We start from the raw sequence: 22,268 nt of genomic DNA on the forward strand, positions 1-22,268 counted from the left end.
CATAGTATATTTTTTTTACAAAGAAATACTCTATACCTGTGAAAAATGAATAGAGTGAAATGGATTGACATGGGTGATTCTAAAAAGTGCAATATATTGACAGTGAAAAGTAGTTTCAAGAATATGACCAGTATACTGTTATTTGTACAAAGTTTAAATATATGCAAAGCAAAATCATACACTATTTAGGGATATGTTTATATTTAGCAAAAACATAAAAACACATATGGAAATTATAAAAAACCAATTTCAAGTGGTCATCACTGGGAAGGAAAAAATTAAAGGAATAAGGGCTTCAATTTTATATGCAATGTTCTTTATAGCTCTAAAATTTTCTGTCACTATCTAAAATCTTCTGTAAGCCTGGAATATATTTTTTGAAGTCATCCTTTTGCTCTTGAAGAATCAAAAGTTCTTCTCTTTTAATATCAAATATCTTTGAAGCCCCAAGCTAGGTGAACATCAAAAGTTAAGTCTAGGGGCACCTGGGTGGCTCGGTGGTTGAGTGTCTGCCCTTGGCTCAGGTCATGATCCTGGGGTCTGGGGATCCAGTCCCACATCAGGCTCCCCAGAGGGAGCCTGCTTCTCCTTCTACCTATGTCGGCCTCTGTGTGTTTCTCATGAATAAATAAATAAAATCTTTTTTTTTTAAAGTTAAGTCTAGAATTTTAAAGCAAAATATAACTCTACACAGAATTTTTTTAGGAACTGTTTTCCCTCACAAGGGGAATTTGAATCCAGCCCAGCTCCCCAGCCTGCCCTGTGTTGTTATCTCCTTAAGTAGTAGCAGCTTTCTGAGTTCCCTTTTCAGAGGCAAGAGACAAGAACAAACCTGGTGGTCTGTGCTCTTTGGTGAAGAGCAAGGTAAGAACCTTGCCATCCCCCCCCACCCAACTTCTGACTTTAATTTGTTCTTCCAAATGTTTCCACTTATATCAGGGAAAACTTTACACGTAACTTAATAATGGGCCATTAGTGGCTATGCTAAAGAAGTCACAGTGAAGCTTCTCTATACTGTACATTAACATCGTTTACTTCTGTAAACTGTGAATATTGGAGCGTGTATAAAATTAAAGTAGTACGAGAACTTAAGAACATTAAGTAGTGTCCAGTTTAGTCAAATGGGTAAGCCATTCCTTCCTGTGGATTGTGCTCCTGCCCACTTGGACCTCATAAGAAGAGCTCTCCTATTGACTGGCCAGAACACAACAGCAAACACACTGTTGGGCAGCATTAACAATACATGAAGTCTCCTTCCTTAATCATTTCACAGTTTGGAAGAACTGAAATGTGAGCTGCTAACTCCAAGCGATGCAGAATGGTTCCTCTTTTCTGGAAATGAAACAAAATACCTTGAGCAATTCAAATTCTATTCTCCTGAGCACTCTAACACAGATCCCTGTAACAGGAAGGGAGAATTAAAAGACTTCCCGTGAGGGCGCCTGGGTGGCCCATTCAGTTAAGCATCCGCCTTCAGCTCAGGTCATGATCCCAGGGTTCTGGGATCAGGTCTCACACTGGACTCCCTGCTCAGCAGGGATTTCTGCTTTTCCCTCTACCCCTCCCCGCTGCTCATGCTCCCTCAGGCTCAATCTCTCTTAAATAAATAAATAAATAAATAAATAAATAAATAAATAAATAAATAAATATCTTAAAAAAAAAAAAGACACCCCCACCCCCCATGAGCTTTTCTGTCCTAGATGCATATAATCCATTTGGTCATACTGGAAACAAAAAGCTATAAACATAATATTAATAAATTAAATTACCCTAGGTCTCCTGGATAAGCCCAACATGTGAGAATATAAACTGTGGTCCCATAAATCCTGTTTCTGGAAATAGGCTCAACATATAATATCAATGCTGGAATGCATTCAAATCATACAAAGGGGACTATTCCAAACCATCCTTTAAAAAAAAAATATCCAAATACCAAAATTCAAGGTAGCATGGTAAGTTCTTCTCCTTATAAAGGCATCTTTTTAAAAAAGATTTTATTTATTTATTCATAAGAGACACGCAGAGAGAGGCAGAGACATAGGCAGAGGGAGAAACAAGCTCCCTGCAGGGAGCCCAATGCAGGACTCAATCCCAGGACCCTGGAATGATGACCTGAGTTGAAGGCAGATGCGCAAACACTGAGCCACGCAGGCATCCCTATAAAGGCATCTTTCACAGATCTGTATCTTTCATATCAAGTTTTCCAGGAAAAACACTTACAGTGATTGGAAGTTGCTGTGATGAAGTGTTACGGTGAAAAGGAATGAGCACAAGGCTTAGAGAAAAACCTGAGCATGGCCAACCACTGAACACCTGTGAGCCTAGTTTACTTGTTTGTAAAATGGTAGTAATAATACTTGCAACTCCTGAAGCACTGTAAGGTTAATATGATAGTTTATGTATGAGTCTGCTGAGAACAGCATTTGTGTCATAATGGGTACACGACATATGTCATTTTATGTTGGGAGCCTAAAACCTCTAAATGCAGAGAAAAAGCTAAGCTGCAGTCCCCAAGGCTGGATCTGGAATATGACACTGGCAGTTCCCGGCCTGAGAGGCTAGACTGGGCTGGGATTCGATCTGAATCTTCCCACTGTGGCTTCCAGCTGGGTGAGTCACTGGGACTGCGTGCCACCCCACAACGCACCTGGAAAGCTGAAGTCATATATAAGTTACACCCCAGGCAACAGCAGCCGAGTGAAGCCACCTAAGAATGCAGGTGGAGAGGAGCGAGAGAGAGTGATTTTGCAATGGAGCGGATGATATACTCTGAGTGAGAGGAATTGCAACATTTAATCTTGGCCATACCAGCCTCCAGGGGCTGCCTCAGAAACCCATCTGGTTATAGCCTCCCTCGCCAGGATGTCTGAAACAGGAACTCCATTTCACTGAAATGTGGTCGGTAATAACAATTACCATTTATGAAGACAATACTGTTTCGCAATTATTTTATGTGAAATGGTTTTTCTAACCCTACAACCTCCTGGACGAAGTTTCATTTTTCTCTCCTTAATAGATGAGGAAACAGAGGCCAGAGGAGTCACATTCGGGATACAGCAGAGCTGGGCATTTAAACAAGCCTGTTAGGCCAGACCCCTAGTGTTGACCAATGTCTTAGAGAAAGTCTAAGAGGAAGGAATACATTCCATCTCATTTTATGAGGCCAGTATTACTCTGGTGTACAAACCATTTTGGAAGACAGCTTGGCAATTTCTTAAAAAGCTTAACAGGCATCTACTATATGACCCAGCCACTTCACTTCTAGGTATTTAACCAAGAGAAATGAAAGCACATTTCCATACCAAGACTTGCAAACAAATGTTCATAGCCAAAAATTGGAAACAACTCAAATGTCCATCAACAGGTAAACAGATAAACTGTGATATGTCTATACGATGGAGTACTAGTCTGCATTAAAAAGAATGAAGTATTGAAACATACAAATGAATGGATTTCAAAACAGTTATGTTAATTGAAAGAAGCCAACCCCTCCCTAAGAGTACATACGGCATGATTACATTTATATAAAACTCTAAAAAGTGTAAACTAATCTCTACGGACAGAAAGCAGACCAGTGGTTGTCTGGGATGGGGAGTGGCAGCCATAATCACAAAAGGGCATGAGAAAATATCTGGGCTGATGGATATTTGCCTTATCTCAATTGCAATAATGGTTTCACATGCATACTTAATGTCGAAAATTCTGCTCAACTTTTTTTTTTTAAATTTTTATTTATTTATGATAGGCACACAGTGAGAGAGAGAGAGGCAGAGACACAGGCAGAGGGAGAAGCAGGCTCCATGCACCGGGAGCCCGACGTGGGATTCGATCCCGGGTCCCCAGGATCGCGCCCTGGGCCAAAGGCAGGCGCCAAACCGCTGCGCCACCCAGGGATCCCCTGCTCAACTTTTTTATGTCAATTACACTAAAAAAGCTGTTTAAACACACACACACTCCTTTTGGTAAGTCTGAGTTAAGTACAAGTTCTATTTGTAAAAGAAGCAGATCCTCAACATTTTTTATTTCATAACATTATCTCTAGTGAAATAGTAACAAAAGTCAAAGTAAGTTAATAAATTATCTGATATTTGAAATTATTACTTAATTTTCAAGTAGATAATTTAATATGAAGATTATAGAGGTCAAGAAACAGTAATAAAATGGCAATTCAACAATGTAGAACACAGGTTGTCCTCACAACCTGGCTATGAAATTGGGGGTCACCTGATCTAACGATCAGAGGAGAAGAAGTAACTCTGGGTTATGCTTAGGTATAAAAGGAGCCTGCTTGTCCTGAAATGAGGAGATGTCAGAATCTTCTTTCATACTTCAGGGCTACAGCCCAGCTCTCAAGATGAAATGAGCAAGCACCGGAGGCAGCCCCAAGAAACAGGCAACTTTTCTCCATCATCACTGCTACAATCCCAGAGACATCTGCATCAAAGATGGGGACATAGGTTTAAGGCTTCCTTTTGCTTTGCCTTCTCCAGCCTGTCACACAGTGCTTCAGCACAGGTCTGAGCTTCCCAGGCACAGGAGGGAACAGAGAGGTCACGCAGCAGGCCCTGGAGACAGCACTCGCTCATGCACAGGGCTTGCTGCCATTCCTCTAGGCCTACATGGTGTCATGCTTTGACCTGGCCCCCAGCCCCTTCTGCGGGCCCTGGCCTCAGGCTCATAGCAGTTCTTGCCAGTTCATTCTTACATTCTACTCTCCTGTCCAAGACTAAATGAGTCCTCCAGCCAGGAGGTCAGTCTTGCCATCACAGCCCCAGGGCCACCTCAATGTGGCTTCATAATTAAACTATTCTCCTGGCAGCTTCCACAACACAGATTACCACCAGTACCTCCTGTACCATGGCTTCCTGGCCTTGCTGGCCCAGACCGAGGTCCATCCTCCCCGTCTTCTACCTTCCTCTCCTCTTCAGACCAACTTACACCTCCCATGCATGCCTACCCCTTCTCTAAATACCAAATCTCTTCTAAACATAGTCCTCCGGCTCAGGATTATGTTTTGAAGAAAAGATGTGAAATTTTTTAAAGATTTTATTTATTTATTAGAGACACACAGAGAGAGAGACAGACAGACAGACACAGGCAGAGGGAGAAGCAGGCTCCATGCAGGGAGCCCGATGGACTTGATCTCGGGTCTCCAGGATCACGCCCTGGGTTGAAGGCAGCGCTAAACCGCTAAGCCACTGGGACTGCCCAACTTACTCAATTTTTTTGAAAAAAATCTCCCTCATTTAAATGGGCTTGCTCACCTCACCATGAGAGCTGGCAAACCTAGAGATAAAATGCAACATGTCTTACATTGGTGACTCAGTTTCCCAGACCTGTTACCCGAGGTGTCCCTCACGAGGATAGAGCATCTATGCTAGGCTCTCAACTTTGATGGCTTCTCTCTAGCTCTTCTACAAAATTTCATTTTCTTCACAAAATTTGCTACAATGGAGACTCTCTATTTGCTGATGGTTTGTTTACCTTCTGTGTCTGCCACTGGAGTATAAGCCAGCTGAAGCCAGGAGCAGGGTCTGATTAAATCAATGTCGACATCCCATACCAGCATGGGTGGCACATCACGATCACTGAGATAATATTTACTGAATGAAATATAGGATTCCTTATATGTGTGTGGGAGGGTGTACAGCCCCCAGTGGCTAGGTTTCCAGCTGTCACTGGCTACCTTGGTTTTGCACTGGGCACTATACGAAGATTAGAGAGAAAGGATCGGGGTGGGGTTTCCTATCTAAATATCTTGCTATCTGTCTATGCACACACACTCTTTCTCAAATCAACCCAGGAGGAAACTCAACCTCTACCATTATCATGGTAAAGCTTATTTACTTATGGCTGGGCTTTGTGGGAAGCAGTGGGAGAAATGGGATATGGGACCCCGGAGTACACTTTCAGAGGGAGAAATCTCTTCCCTTGTTTCTACTCTTTTTCACTCTGTAATCTTTGTACAATGCTAATGTACAAGACCACGATAGCCAGTGACAAGTAGAAAATGGACCATCAGGGGCGGACCCACAAGGAGAGGGTGCACAGAAGGGTGGTGACACAGGGGCTCAGCTCACAGCATAGAGCGTCTACAGTTCTGTCGGGGTAGGGGTTCCATCGGCAATCTTTTGAGGAGTGACATTTGCATTTCCTTGTTAGAGATCTCACCAAAGGCTAAGTGTTACACACACCGTTCTCACTTCCCAATGGAGTAACAGTACATACCCTTTAAAGTTGGTGTCTTTACCTTTTATATAAATGAGAATGAGAGAATTGTTTAATTAAAAAATATTCTATTCTAATCCTACTTTCCAAAGGAAGGAAACAGGATTCTGTGAGGTTAAAACTGGTCGTGAATTTGTTCACCTGTTTATTTGACAAAGAGGTATGGGGCAGGGCAGTGAACAGGAGGCTGGAGAATCTCATGCAGGACGCAGAAAAGGCTGCTGCCCAACAGCAGTGAAGAAGCAGTAAAGAAGTCCTACAGGAGAAGGCAAGGAAAATGAGCTCATCACAAAGTGCCTCCTTGCAAAAAGAAAAAAAACCCACCTGTTTCTTGATAAGTCATGGGAATGTGGACCATATAGAGCATGGTTCTGCTTGTCTTAATGATATTCCCCAAGTCTTAAAATAAAAGGGCCAGTCTAGGAAAGTTAACTATCTTGATCCCTTAGCTTTGTGGGACCCAAGTCTACTACCATAGACCACTGCAGATTCATGAGCCCCATTTTAGAGACAAAGGATAAATGTATAATGATTCAAAGGGCTGAGAGCTGAAATAGGGGTACATGAACCCACAAAGATATTACAATTCATCCTGTCTGAAGAGGAGTTTTATAGGACAGATGTCACCTACATGGCTCTTAGAGGATAAAAAGGATCAAGTGAATGATTAAAAAAGAGGTTAGCCAAAGAACAGAAAAAATTTGAAGCAAGGGGCCTCAGTAGAGCCTGGTATGTTCACAGTGGCATCCCCATGGGGTTAGAGGACAGTGAGGATACGAGACATGACGGCTGATGAAGCTGGAAGGTGCATGCAGGACCGAAACAGGAGAGATCCTATTGGTGATATTAACCAAGTTGGGCTTCACTGATAGTGAGAGTCAAGGTTTCTAAGCAGGAAAAATCACCTGCTCAGATCCACATTTCAGGACATGTATCACTCAATATATAGTCCAGGCATGACACAGGTATTGAACTAAATCTCTGGTAGTAGGAATGGTGAGCAGTCAGTTCCAAAACACATGTGGGAGAAAGAATCTGCAAAGTCTATTGAGGATTCAGAGTCCTCCTGGGACAGAGGGCTGACAGTTTCCAAATACCCAGAGTCACTGCATGAAACTGCCATTAGGGAGCCAGACCTACTGCAAACTCATGGGCCAAAGCACTGGTGTTTCTCCCCTCCTGCACTTTGGATGTAACACAATCGATTAATCAGGACCACATTGTGCCTTACAGGAATTCATTGTGTATAACAAGATTGGTATCAGGAATTAGCAGTAGGCAAGTAGGAAGTTGACAATGTAAAAAGAGAACTCAACTTCTTTGAATAGCAGGGACTCGTCCACATTGGTACCTTTTATTTCCTATTGGCAGTTATGGACTGGGTGCCATTAATTGTGATCATGTAATGAGGCATTGACTTTTATCGTATATTTATATGCTTTTCAGGATTTTCTCAGTGATGCTTGAGGGTTTTTTTAAAATTTAATTCCACTTTGACCAATCTAAATCTAAAATTAAAAAAACACTTTAACTGGAGCCCCTTTGGACAGTGGGGCTCTTGATTCCACCAACACCATTTTTAACAAAGTACCGTATAGATCAAGTGATGGAACATAGCCAGCAAGCATTTGAGATCCAGAAAAACACATGAATCATATGTTTGGAAAAGCAGTGGTTTGAAACCCAAACAAATAAAACCTCAAGGCACATGTAGGTACTAGTGAAGGCAAGAAATGATAAAAGCCAAAGCTAACTAGAACAAGAGGACACAAGCATGCGGACCCATGCAGAACAGATAGTCCACATGAAGGAGGAAATCAGGACGAGGAAGGCACAGGTATCAGAAAGTTACACTCAGGGCAACAGACAAAAGACCTGCCAGGCAAGTAATATACAAGAGCTGAAGTAACTGTAAATAGGCAGGAAATGCCTATGGAAACAGACATCTTCATTCTGAGGAAGAGGTTTCCACACCAATGGTGGAGGCCGTTTTGAAGGGAGTCATAGAAGTGAGATCCCACAAAGGGGAGCTTGACTTGGGAGAAGTCACTGCTCAGCACAGCAGGCGCACATTCTCCTAGTCCTAGGTGTTTGGTCCCCAGGCTCCCCAAATGCACCCCCCCCGCCGCATTCTCTATTCCATTTGTCAATCACCATAAGAAACTGCACAATACTGGATGACAAAAATAATGGGACTGTTTCAAGGTAGCACATGATACAGTCCTGCTCCAAAGACTACTGGCTGGATGGTAAAGAGAAGAATTGGGAGGAAGGAGAGCTCCTGACAACCCCAGAGAAGGCAGGAAACGGAGGCACTCCTAAGGAAAGAGTTTGAACACAGACCCATACATGAACCTATATTCTGGTAGGTATATGACAAATCAGTAGGGAAATAACGGATTACTCAATAAATGGTATGCATACAAGTGAAAACATTCAAGGTGGTTCTCTGTCTCACACTATATTCCAAAATAACTTCCAGATAGATAAAATATTTCAATTTGAGAATCGCAGCTGGAAAATTGCAGCTAGAAATTCTAGAAGCAAGTATGGGAGAAAAGGGTTTCCTCATGAAGAACACAAAACCAGAAAGCAAAAAAGATTAATACTTTTAACTCATAAAATTTAAATTTTTCTGCATGGCAAAAATACCAGAAATGAAGTAAAAAGACCAATGTTTGAAGAAAATAATTGCTACTCTTAATCACACTTTATAAATAACCTCTACACTTTGTTAAGAATTCAATGACTATGAACCAAAAATTCACAGAAAAGGAATTATTAAAGGCTTGTGGACATATGAAAACATGCTCAATCACACTCATAGCACAAGAAGTGTAAATTTAAATTTTAATGACATAATTCTTCGCTTTCAGATGAGCAACGGCTGAGAAGTTGAGTGGTCTTTTTGCAAGAGGATGGGGGAAGCAAGCTCTCTCACACACTACGGTTGGTAAAATTGGTACAATCTTCATGAAGAGAAATTTGACAAAATTTCTCTGGCATAAGCAACTGACTTACTAAATGCATAAGCATTTATGCATAAGCAATGACTTACTAAATCTATTTCTAGGAACTTATCCTATGGATAACCACACATATAAGAATTACACTGCCATGTCATTGTTCACAGCAAAAACCCTGAGGCCCATCAAAATGGAATTGGGTATATAAAGCAGCATCCAGAGGAAAAAAGTACGATGCAGCCATTAAAAAGAACACAACAATTATAAGTATTGTGGTGGGAAGAACCAGGAAACATTTTCTTAAGTGAGAAAGCAGAACATAGAATAATTTGTATAGTGTATCACTATTTGTGTAAAGATTATTAAACATGCATATGTTTATGTGAACATCAAATATATCTGAAAGTATACCTAAGAAGTTGTAGGTGCTTCTGGGGAGGGACCTTCACTTTCATTGTATATCCCCCCACATACCTTTTTTTTAAAGATTTTTATTTATTTATTTGAGAGACAAAGAGAGAGAGAGAGAGAGAGAGAGAGAGCAGGTGGGAAAGGCAGAAGGAAAAGCAAACTTCCCACTGAGCAGGGAGCCCGATGCAGAACTTGATCCCAAGACCTGGAGATCACAACCTGAGCTTAAGGCAGACGCTTAGCCAACTGAGCCACCCAGGGGCCCCCCTATTTACACTTTTTAAATGCTAAATTGTGCACATATAAAGCCCATATAAAAAGAAATAAAATTTAAAGTTGCATCCTTTACTCATCCCTCATTAATGCATTATTACTCTCAACGGAGGTGCTATTACTTATATGTGGGTTTACTGTCGTCCAGGATATAGGAAAAACTCTGCTGGAACAGCTACAGAGAGCAGACGGATGTTCCCAAGCTTTTTCTTGATAATTAACATGTAAAACAGGAAGGTGATTGTCATTTCCAATAAGCAGTGGCACTGTTGTAAGTGGAAGAGAGAACAACAGGATCACTGCTTACGGTACATACTGATCCTTCAGGTTTTAGCTCAGTGAGCACACAAAGAAGTCTTCCCTGGCCCCCTGAAATCTGGGCCTGGGGTTCTTCCAGTGTGCTCCCTGGAGCACTCAGTGTGTTCACCTGCTAATGCCCCTTCCAAGGTGCAAGCCCAACCTCGTTATCAGGGTCCTCCCCAGGCTCCGCGCCAAGACTGATGGCCTCAGAGTACCTTCGGCCCCAGGCACTCAACTCGGGACATCCCCCCCCTCCACTCCTCATCAGTAGTAACTGTGGCCACGGCAGCAAACAAGCATCTGGCCAGCATTTCTGAAAAGGCCCACAAGATGGAGATGTCACTGCAGGGATGGAAGGAGAATGCGCTCTGCCATTCCCGACTTCCCTGACATGTTTGCTGTGGCGTAATTATTGTTTGCTTGTTTGTTTTATTTGAATACTCAATATGAATGGTTCAAATATTCTTGTAAGTTTTTCTTTTAGAAATACTTTGAACATTTCCCCTCAAAAAGCACATTTCAAAATCGAAGCATTTAGAAAGTCTGCTTTAATTAAACAGTTGCATCTTGCGTCCCTGAGGGCCTCTGCAAATAGTTCTGGTTTTCTTATTTTCTTTTGTTTTGGCACAACTCAATGTCCAATTTCATGAAAATTAATGTTACACTGTTGCTGAAAGAGAGTCCTCTAAATGAAGCTGTAATAGGAGATGTGGAGGTAGATTCATTATAATACCCTTGCCTTGTCTTAATTTTGCATATTGTTTCTTCAGTTCTTCCTTTCTAGGTTAATTTATCGTTCCAAATTTGATTAACATCCAATGTACTAGAATGCTTGAGAAAAATATGAAAACTCTAAGTTCACAATGATGCCCAGTTATATGTGGGCTGGTTTTAAGTGGCCCAACCCTCCTGAAGGGATATTTTAGTTGGCCTGAATGTCCTAGGAGTTCAGGGAAAGGAGTCTCATTTCCAAATCAAGGGAATAGAATTCTAGATCTTTCCAGTACTGCCCAGCACCCTGACAAGCTGTTTATTCATCAGGAGTATGTTAACAGAAGATGTGGTTTCTCACTGCAAAAATGCATCTACTGTTGATAATACTTCTACATTTTTCCTGAGTTTTTCTTTTTGGCTTCAATAATTACGGGTATATAAAACATCTCAATAATCTTACAAATTCTATTGAAGAATAAACCTCAGTAAAAACAATCATATATCTCAATAGGGCAGAAAATAGTTGTCAATGTGAAAGTGGATTATGAGTAATATCCAAAGAATCCAGTTGTCAAAAATGAAAAAGAAAAAATTAAACTCTATTAAACTATATATTAATAAATACAATTGACATTGTATGTTTGGGTGATGGTATATAAATATGAGGTGGAGTTGGGGGGCCCTTTCTCTCTTTTTTTTCTTTAATAGTCACAGACATAAGCCAGCCAGCAAGACTAAAGTGTGATAGCACAGCCAGGCTGGGGGCTTGGTGGTCTTAATAAGGAAACAGCACATCTAATATTTCAAATGATTCATCACATTGTTTTGCAAAGCCATAGACAATGATAGTTGGAAAAAAAACATGCAAATGTAAAGGAAGTAATAAACCTCTTTGAAGCTTTACTTGCTGGTTGCTACAGTAGCTGGTACAGGTATAAAACTTTCTGTGGCAGAGTGTGCTGTAAGAGAGAACAGACCACCTAGGAGAGAAAAGGCCCCTGTTATTGGTTTATCTGGTGACCAGGTTTCAGCACACAGGCTGCCTGGAGGGATTTCATGCCAGTACCTTCTTCAAGCCACGGACCACTGAGTCCACACCTCCCCAGGCGATACCTCCCCTGGTATCATATAGACTCCTCAGGCCTTGCATGCCCCAGGTTGAACATCTCCACCTTTAATTTGTTTTTCTCCCAGTAACTTATGCCTAAGCTCCTAGTTTCTAACTTCCTCATGTTTAAGCAAGCCTGAACCCTCACTCTTTCTGCTACACATGCTCCCACCTTCCTCCAAGTTGGCCCAAACTCACTGCTCTTCTCAAGCCCCATGGCCACTGCCCTCAGTGGGCATAGTCAACTCTCTCAAACTCAGAGACAGCTTCTGGTAGCCCCAGTCCCTGTGGCCTCAATCCACTGATTCCATTTATGGATGTGTTAGAACACCTCACCAGTTGCTTCAAAACCCGAACAGCTCCTGAGGTCTCAGGATGAAGACTAGCCTCTTCCCCAGGGCAGCCTCCTCCTCAGGCATTCTGGGATCTAGCCCAATCCTTTCTCCTTTAATCCTCATTTCCACCCCACGCCAGGTCTCAGAAGACACTCAGCCAGATCAGACAGGGAAGGAGACACAGGCAGGAGTGTTTCCAGAGCCTGTACCCCTGGACCTCCCAGTTCAAACCTGGACCTGGGTTTCCAGGGGATGGGAAGTAGGGAGAGGCTAGAAATTCCTGTTTAGGAATTGGGGGAAATTTCCCCTAAAGCCCAGGGCTTTGGAAACCTATAAACTTCCCATTCTTATAACTTGTCAACTTCAGGGACCTCCGCACTGTTCTCCAACCAATAAGTGGGTAAATTCATCTGATCCTTCTACTAGTGTTTAGTGCTGGCTCTGCCAGAGGCAGGCCCCAAGTACTAGGGGGGATATAGCAATGAATGGGACTTGGTTCTTGTTCCCAAGGAGCTGTCCACCTAGCAGGTAAAGAGGTGAGATGTAATATCACTAAGACTCTAATATTCCTGACTTTGGCCCAAGACCTTGCATCCCTTAAGATGAGGATCATCTTAATCTCTGGGACCAGAAGTGATTTCAGTTGATTCCAAGAAGAGGCACCCTAGGGTGAAGGACAGTGTGTCTTCAAGGTAATCACTTGTCTTATTGCTAAACTGAAACTAAGCCCAAATATGCTCAGCACAGGGCCATGCTAGGCTGTGGAATCTGAGATTTTTGACAATGTGGAGCTTGTGTGACACCTCAGAAATTAGTGTGATGTGTGGCGAGATAAAGCTTATCGGACAGCTCCCTCTTCCTGGGGCTGTAAGGTCTCATCTGCACTCCATCACAACCAAATCTCTAATCACCCAGTCATACTCAGCAAAACACACTCCAGAATACACAGAAGACGATCAGAGTCTGGAACACAGGTCGAGTTTGTTTTAAATTCGAAATTTGAGGCAAAGGATCTCTGTGAATTGCTCGTGTCTGGATTTCTGATCAATCATGAGCTGCTGGATGTCATATCTTATCATCACGTTTTGTCACTTCCCACTGGACCCACACGGTGGGGATCACACAGCACTTTCATGGGTACCTTTTCATTGGCTCATCAAAACTACCCTCTCAGGTAAGAGTTGGCATAACTGGCACTTCACCCTCAGGGATTAAATAGCTTCCCAGTGAGTATGTTGGAACTCTAGCCAGTCTTCTCTAACTCAGCACTCTTGCTATATAAGGTTAACTGTTCTTAATTGTTCTAAAATTACAGGTCTTACCTTTTCCTTGTAAACACATCCTTGTGCAATCACTTGCTTCCAGAAGTAATGATTAGTTAATTTCTAGTGGGTTAATACTCTTGCCAAGTTACATTCTTTCCATGGACCCATGCAATTCTTTTCTCTTCTGGTAGGTCCTGGATTAATTACCTTAATGGGCTCACTACCTCTGATTTATATGGAATTAATCATTCAAAAGTGAAAACTGGTATTTATAGGGAAAAATGCAGACCTTCCACAAACTCTAGAACAGTGTTTCATAGTCAATCAAAACACTCACATTTCCATATTTGGGAACAAATTTTTATACTTTCTATGGGAAGTCTGTAGGGAGATGAGACAACAGTGATAAATATCACCTCTAATATTTACTTTGTAAATAGTGTGAAAGACAAAATATTCTTGCCTCTGGACTATATTATGTAAAGGAAAATACCTCAGATTATGCTTTTTATTTATACTTTTCCTTTAGTCACTCTTAATCAAACTGATTTCCTTCACTTGAGGACAGTGATCAGCATACTTCTTATAAAACCTACCTTTCCAGGTTGGCCTCCTGTTGGGGTGAGAGCGATGATGTGGGGGTGGCAGGCGCAGCCGATCCAGAAGGTCTTGAGTGATAAGAGGTGTTGCCAAAGCTGTTGTATCTAAATAGTGCAGAAGTTTGAGGTGGGGAAGAGGGTGGAAGGACAGAGAAATGAGTACAAGTCAGTAAACGAATAACTTTTAGCAAACTATCTTAATATTTGCAAGGAAAAACAGGTACAACTAGTATTAAATCCATCAAAGATCTGTATAAAATACCAAATGATTAGCTAAGCAAACATCTTATTTAAAATGCTGCTTTAGGTATTTCTGAAGCAATGTCAAAATGTAATCTCATCAGGTGCCCGGTGACCAAGGAGAAAATGTCCTTAGAACCTTCTGGACTGGTCTGTGGACCAGAGGTACATGTATTATTCATGTTTCCAGCCAATATTTCTTTCAAATCAAGTTACAGCCACAAGGTTTCAATGAGCCTTTATCATTTCCCAGTCATCTCTGACAAGCTTCAGGATTTGTAAAGTTCTAGAGTTTTCTGTTTTTCAGAATAGCTGTCCTTTAGCAGTTTGCATTTAGCTATTATCACTCAGTACATTCCCAGAAAACAAATCATCACTTAAAGCCCTTGTGGTGGGGGTTGGGGGGTTGGGGAGCAGACCCTCGTGATTAGTCACAAATAATGAGAGTCAATGAGGTCTGCTTCTCAACCTAGTCAGCCACAAGCAGGGCCAACTACTTTCCCTAAACTTGTTGAGGATACTGTATTGGGTGTGTGGGACCCCACAGGTCACTGTAATATAAGTGCACAAAGACTTTCTCGCACACAGTGAATCCAGTCCAAGCTCCCATTGGCAGAAAGCAGCATGAACTATTCTGGGAAGCAACTTAACCTCAAATATGGATATCTTTTCACAGAGTAAGCCTACTTAAGGGAAGCTAACATAATCTTACGGTTATTTGCATACGGAAAATGTTATCTGTGGTGGTACTCACTGGAGCATTATTAAAATCATGGTGGAAAAACTGGAAATTACCCAACCAGGTAACAAGGCAAGAATGGCTAAAAAGTGTGATATATTAATTATCAACGGGATATTATACAACCATTAAAAATGATCACCAATTCTGTATGTAATAGTAGGAGAAATGTTTATATACAGGTTGAAGTAAAACATAAGAATATAATATTTATACAAAGTTAGATTAGAACTGTATGAAAATGTACCCAAAGACCAAAAGCTATGGACAGAAAAAAAATTAAAAACAGGCCATCTATTTTAAAAAGTGGAATATAGACAGATCTTTTCCATTTGCTTTCATAAATTACAGCAATACAATGAGAAATAAAATATTTGTATTACTCCACATCTATCCTGTGCGGCTAAGTCTGCTCTTTGTGTTTTCTTGGTATCACATGTCAGGCCCGTGCTTAACACTTAGGCATGCCACCAGGCAGATGAAGACTCAGATCACGAGTCTTTATCCCATCGTCCTCCTCAGCACATCACCTTCATGGGACTTGGTTTCTGGGCATTCCTTTTCTTTTCTCTTTGAAAAACCCAATATGCAGGTGCCTGGGTGACTCAGTTGGTTAAGTGTCTGCCTTTGGCTCGGGTTATAACCCCAGGGTCCTAGGGTCGAGCCCCGCATCAGGCTCCCTGCTTAGTGGGGTGTCTGCTTCTGCCTCTCCCTCTACTCCTCCCCTTGCTTGGGCTCGCTTGTTCTTTCTGTCAAATAAATGAATAAAATCTTTTTAAAGAATAAAAAAATAAAATTAAAAATAAAAACCCAACATGGCTATATGTCTAACAGTTTAACTGCTTCTCCATGGGAGGGTTGGTTTGATTTTTTGAGAGTGCTCCCAAACCATAGGGCATGGAGAAGGCAGAAAAGCAAAGGATAAGAACATAGAAAGAAAGGAAGCAGCAGAGAAAGGGAAAAAAAAAAGCTCAGGAGCGAAGATGAGGAAGAGAAGTGGGCAGAGGGCACTGTGATGTGGGCAGGGAAGGAGGCTGCCATCAGGATCTCTGAATCCTCAGGGAGCCAAGGCCCGGTGCCCAGGCTTCAGACCTGTATCACCCAGCAAGCATCTAAAACAATCCCCTTCTGACCTAATGTGGACATCTTGTAGAATGTTTTAACTGGATTATTTTATTAAAATTGAGTTTAAATGATATGATGGAAATGAAAACAAGCATAACATATATTCCCCCGCTTTGGTTTTTCTAATGGCTGAGCAATTAATCCACATACCTCACAGTCTGTTCAGTTTTGCCTCTTAATTTCAGCCAAACAAACTGGATCATACAATTCACTCAGTTCACTGTACTTTTTTTCCTTTGGTTCTTTACACTGACTAACTGGTTGGTTATCTACTCTAATGGGCTCAGTTGCCATCAGCCACTGAGCTGTACAGACTCCATGAAAACCACAGTGAGTGAATATGAGAAAATTAATAGGTACAAACAATATTTATACAGCATTCAAATTCCTGTCAAATGATTAAACATTGTAAAAATCTCTCACTTAAATATAAGACAATCCTTATGTACAAGCATGAAGCTGTTTTTCTTAATTTATGTGTATATTGATTCCAGCGACATAAATGTTTCTATTCCTCCCATCCCCCAGGACTATAAGCAAGACCAAGCGGGAGGAACCTGGGCCCAGGAAGGCCCCATCAGAGGCTGGAAGACCATCACCAGAAAGTCCAGAATCACCATCATGGGCTAACACCACCCTGCTGGGAAAGAAGAGGTTGCCAAGTTATTTCTATTCCAGTCAAATGTACAGCTCTTAACTTGCACAGAGATAATGCTCTTGGAGACGTAAGAGCCGTGTTGGATGTGCTCCATAAAAAATCATGTGAAAGATCCAGTAAGCCCACAATTTTAGACCTAGAAGAGACTCATAGAGAACTTATAGTTTGATGGTGTTCAAAGTGGAGCTCACACACTCCTGCAGGCATACGAAGCCATCCTGGAAATGAGAGGAAATGACATTCAAAGCCACAAGTTCTGTATCTGCTCTCTTCTTAAAATGGGTCTGCCTGTGGCCACTCATAGGGTCTCCAAGTTCTGCTCTCCTGCCTCCCCTTCCATGATTTCCTTCCACTTCTAGGGAAAATACTTGACTGCCTGTCAAGTTTTGCTTCTCATTTCTAGAAGTGAGATGGCTGTCACAGGGACATGGGCATATTTGAATTGAAATATGATGTCAGACTTTTTCTGATGGAAATTCAGTCTCATTTGTCTGAGGACAGGTTTTGTCAATCAGGCATATGTAGGTGTTTCCTAGAATCTTATTGTTTAAATCTGAAACCCCAAGGTTCTGACAAAAATGAATTTGAAGCACATATGATAGATAAATTACATCTTTTACAACTCTTTAAACTCCTAACAAAAAACTTTAGATAGGCTGTTTGATTTTTTTTTAAGATTTTATTTTGGGATCCCTGGGTGGCGCAGCGGTTTGGCGCCTGCCTTTGGCCCGGGGCGCGATCCTGGAGACCCGGGATCGAATCCCACATCGGGCTCCTGGTGCATGGAGCCTGTTTCTGTCTCTGCCTCTCTCTCTCTCTCTCTCTCTCTGTGACTATCATAAATAAATAAAAATTCAAAAAAAAAAGATTTTATTTATTTATTCATAAGACACACACAGAGAGAGGCAGAAACATAGGCAGAGGGAGAAGCAGGCTCCTTGTAGGGAACCCGACGCAGGACTGGATCCCAGGACCCCAGGATCACGAACTCAGCCAAAGGCAGACACTCAACCACTGAGCCACTCAGGTGGTCCTTAGGCTGTTTAAAACTCTGAGGGAAATATGGGGTAATAGGTGGCTCATTTGGTTAAGCATCGACTCTTGGTTTCAGCTCAGGTCATGATCTCAGGGTCCTAGGATTGAGCCTTGACTTGGACTCCCTGATCAATAGGAGGTCTGCTGGAAGATTCTCTCCCTTTGTGCCTCTCCCCATCTCCACATGTGCATGCTCTTTTCCCTCTCTGTCTCAAAATAAATACATAAATCTTTAATAAAATTTTGAGGGAAGTTTCAAAACATTCTTAGGTTTTATGTAAGCAGAAAGGTTGATGATCAGAGTTCTAGATTAATTCTTCTATTTATTAGATGGAACGTCTGATACTCGTTGCAACTGGTATGCAAGACCTATTCTTTGTGGTGTGCAAGAGCTGTTTTTCGAGTCTGGCTCCTCTATGCTTTTATTCAAAGCAAGACGTAACTTCTTGCTGAGCACCCAGGCCGCGAGTCCCCCAAACATGGGCTCTGACAAAAGTGTTTTGTTGAGGAGGACTTGCCTGAAGAACCCCTAGCAGGGAGCAGCCATGGTTCGGGCCTGGTGTTTGAAGCTATTGTGTAGATGACCCCAGGAAGGAGAGAGACAGACTGCCTAAAAGAGGGGCCTGTACAACATACAAGTTAGGACCAGAACCTGGAGCAGGATGCTTGGGGTGGAAAGCACTCTCTACTTCCCTAGGTCTTTGTGCCTGTTTCCTCATGTAAATAACAGCTAATAACAGAACCTACCTCTTAGCATGAAGTAATACTTTAGGATGCTAATTTCATGGCAAGTAGAGGGCCTGACTCATAATAAATAAATAGATAAGATCAATGTTCTCAACGATTATTACTCTAAGATGGGAGTGGCCATCCATATTATCAATCAGTGATTTCAGATAATGGATTGTTCAAAATATTCCAACCCTCTATTTCCCATTCCTCACTCTGCAGAGAACCCCCAACCCAGGCAACAGTGGAAGGCAGGCACACAGGCACGTGACAAGCCTCTGTTAAAGATTCCTTGTGCAGTTTGGATTTGCACACCTCCTTCCCTCTGCTCCTCTCTCCAATTTCTACCTGAATTATTGTAGTGCTCACACTTAAATAATGTAGTTGCATGAACGCCTACGAAGGGACTCACACTGCAACTGCTTGCCATCTCATGGGGAGCTACAAGGAGTCTTTGAAAGAAAAAAATGCAGACATTAGAATAAAAACAGAAAGCTATAGAAAAGGGAAAGAGGGACGCCTGAGTGGCCCAGCAGTTGAGCATCTGTCTTCGGCTCTGGGCATGATCCCGGGGTGCTGGGATCCAGTCCCACATCAGGATCCTTGCATGGAGCCTGCTTCTCCCTCTGTCTGTGTCTCTGCCTCTCTCTCTCTCTCTCTCTCTCTCTCTGTCTCTCATGAATAAATAAATAAAATCTTTTGAAAAAAGAAAAGGGAAAGAAAATAAAGATACCCACCTATTGGAAGAGAAAGACCGGAAGTTGTAAGGTTCAGAGGCAGAATAGGCGCTCAAGTGGGGAGAATCAGGACTGTTAAGGGAAGGAAAGTTCCACTGAAACCACTGCATGGACAGACAGCAGAACACTCCGCTGCATTCCGCAGGTCAAACAAGACCCCCGCCACACGGGTAGGTGCAAAATGTCTAGATTTTGTCAGGCCATGCATATTGTTTAAAACGGTATGCTTAAACATCTATTTTTAGTAATCATATTGTAACAGAAGAGCTCTTTGATTCAAACAGATGACAGTTCTCTTCTGTCTCTTGCCTAAATACTGGTAATTAGTTAGTTAGTAGTTGGAGAGTTCGGTTAGGCCTCAACTGCCCCCTGCTTGGACCGGACTCCACACAAACACAGCAGAAGGCAAGCCGGATGGGAGGGTACAGTCAACATGCTGGGTCTTCTTCCCTAGATTAAACTCACACAGGCCTCCAGGGGGTTGGGGCCTGGATCTACCTGCTTTCCTTCTGGGACTCAGACTCCTTTTCCTTGGTGGACAAGGGCGAGTCCTCAAAGTCGTAGGAGAAGAGGTGGAAAGGGCTGTGGGGCACATAGGGCAGCTTTTCTATGGTCGATGATGCCTTCAGGGGCCCAGGCACGGCAGAGGGCCGGGAGGCAGAGGCAGGGGGCAGGGGCGGTGACAGGCGGGCAGGCCCAGAGCCGTGCAAGGGGCTCCCCACTGCCATCGTGCTGGCTGGAAGCCACTTTCCCTGTGAGGTGGCACTCAACAGGGTGGATCTCTCAGGAGCAGCATCCTCTCCTGCAGGGCTCTGCTCCGAGGCAGGTCCGGCCTCTCTGCTGACCCAGTGGGGAAGAAGGGAAGTGGGGGAAGGAAAGGGAAGCAGAGATTAGGAAGGAGAAAAAGACACAGAAACCCCACTACCGTTATGGCCACTTAACTCCAGGGTCCAGCTAGGTTTCTTGAACTGCAGCATAAAAGCCCATCACTAGAAGCTTTGGTTTGCCCAACAATCCTCGCACCCTGGGCTTGTCAATCTGGAGTAAAAGACTTGCCAAAATCAAGGAACATTCCCAAGAACCAGGCTGGCCTCGGTACTCGGGAGCCCCCAGAGCTCTTCTTCAGCAGCTCCCAGCCTCCCCCGTTTCTCCCCCACTGACTGTACTGGCCCCTAAATTTCCAAAGTTGGAACTTCATTTCTTTCTTTTGATCAAATCAAGGTTCTGTCCTCCTCCTATAAAGCCCAGCCTTGACGAAACGGTATCCCCCAAGCCTCATAGCCTTTAGGTACCTGCTTTCAGGTGCTTTCTCAAAAGCAAGGTATGGAAAAGGACAAAGGAGAAGAGATGCCAGCAAGCAATGCAAACCGCCAGAAAATAAAATGTTAGGTAAATAATATGTAAATAATGAATAAATAACAATAAATTTAAATAAATGTTAAATAAATAAGAGTTAAATTTTACCCACTTCACACTTTTTCCACAACCCACCTCTACGACTATGCCCTAGACATCTGGACTCCTTCAGCAGCCCAGTCCTGCCACAGTTTTAAAACTTTTCCATCTTCACAGGTTTGGATTTGGACCACTTAGATCTTTTGACATACACTCTTGGAACCTGAAAAATCTATTAAACTCTGCATTTTTCAAAAACCATGGTCCCTCTCCCAGAGAATTTGACTCTCCAGTATGCCCATTTGGGAATGGGAGGTGAACGATTTTCTTTTCTACCTCAAATTCCGAGCTCCATCTGTATAGCAGGGCAGGGACATACCAGTTCCCCTGGCTTGATGGGAGGATGAGATGAGACCTCGCCACAGTGCCCAGCCCAGGCCTGCCACACGTGGCATGCACACACAGTGGGCACACGTGGCATGCACACAACAAAGCAGCAGCCAGTAGGCAGAACAAGCAGTGGAAGACACCAACCCAAGAGAAGTAAGCAGCATCTTTCTCATCACTTTAAGGTATGATCAGATTATGCCAAGGAATAAATACATCCAGTTCAATGTTCAGGAGTACCTCAGTGTTCAAGACCAAGCCCCAGTGTTCAACATGCACAACTTTATTTCCTAAAACGGGAAAGCCTAACAGTAGTTTGATCAAGGATGCCTCCAGCATCAGGTCATATAGGAAAAAAGAGCCTTCAGAGCAATAAGCCACCACCTACCTGTGTAAATAACAACCTTATATAAATGAAACGACAATACAACATCAAGAGGGATGCTTCAAAGGTTGCCCTTTCCAGCCAGCTTCTTCTATCATGTTCCTAGGTGCTATATACCATGAGAGTAGCGGGTGGGGGGGGGGGGGTGGAGAGGGGGTCTGGGAGTGATGATTGTGTGGGTGGGACAGAACGTGTACATTTAAGCACATACGGAGCCAAACCAGTGTGTTCTTTGAGGGTCTACATGATCTCCTGCGGCTAATTTTCAACCTAATGTGTGACTATCAAGGAAACTTCCTCCCTCTTCAGAGCACACCTAGCTGATTATCTTTACCCCCAGGCATCAGCAGTTCCACGTAGGTGAGGGGCTCTGGCTAATGACAACCTTTCTCCACCTTTCTCCCCCTCATTCTGACACACATGGCTCACTCTTTGTCACCAGGTCATTCTTTTCTTCTCTCCACACCGCACCCTGTTGGCTTCTTCCCTGACATTTCCAAAGCAGGGAAATAATCACTAGTTTCTCAGATTAGATGGGATTCCATGGCCCCTGGGAGCTGTGGGTGTGTCGGTGCATCCAAATGGACCACTTTTATGCCACTGGTGTCTGGGGAAAGAGGCCAGGCAGCAAAGAATCAC

At 42.8% G+C, this 22,268-nt stretch overlaps 1 protein-coding gene across 15 annotated transcripts in view; it reads right to left on the bottom strand.

Moving 5' to 3' along the window:
• Positions 1 to 22,268, bottom strand: part of FHOD3 (formin homology 2 domain containing 3) — a 463,903-nt gene that overhangs the window by 97,372 nt on the left and 344,263 nt on the right. For 8 of the 15 annotated variants that reach the window (XM_055324579.1, XM_055324580.1, XM_055324582.1 and 5 more), the window contains 3 exons: positions 19,961 to 20,302; positions 19,463 to 19,534; positions 14,197 to 14,304 (listed from right to left, as the gene is read on the bottom strand). In XM_055324579.1, coding sequence (XP_055180554.1) covers positions 14,197 to 14,304; positions 19,463 to 19,534; positions 19,961 to 20,302 — 522 coding nt within the window. The remainder of the gene's footprint in view (positions 1 to 14,196; positions 14,305 to 19,462; positions 19,535 to 19,960; positions 20,303 to 22,268) is intronic. The other 7 variants (XM_055324588.1, XM_055324589.1, XM_055324587.1 and 4 more) reach the window with 2 other exon arrangements.

The sequence above is a fragment of the Nyctereutes procyonoides genome, unplaced genomic scaffold, assembly GCF_905146905.1.
Source record: "Nyctereutes procyonoides isolate TBG_1078 unplaced genomic scaffold, NYPRO_anot_genome, whole genome shotgun sequence".
Lineage (NCBI taxonomy): Eukaryota > Metazoa > Chordata > Mammalia > Carnivora > Canidae > Nyctereutes > Nyctereutes procyonoides.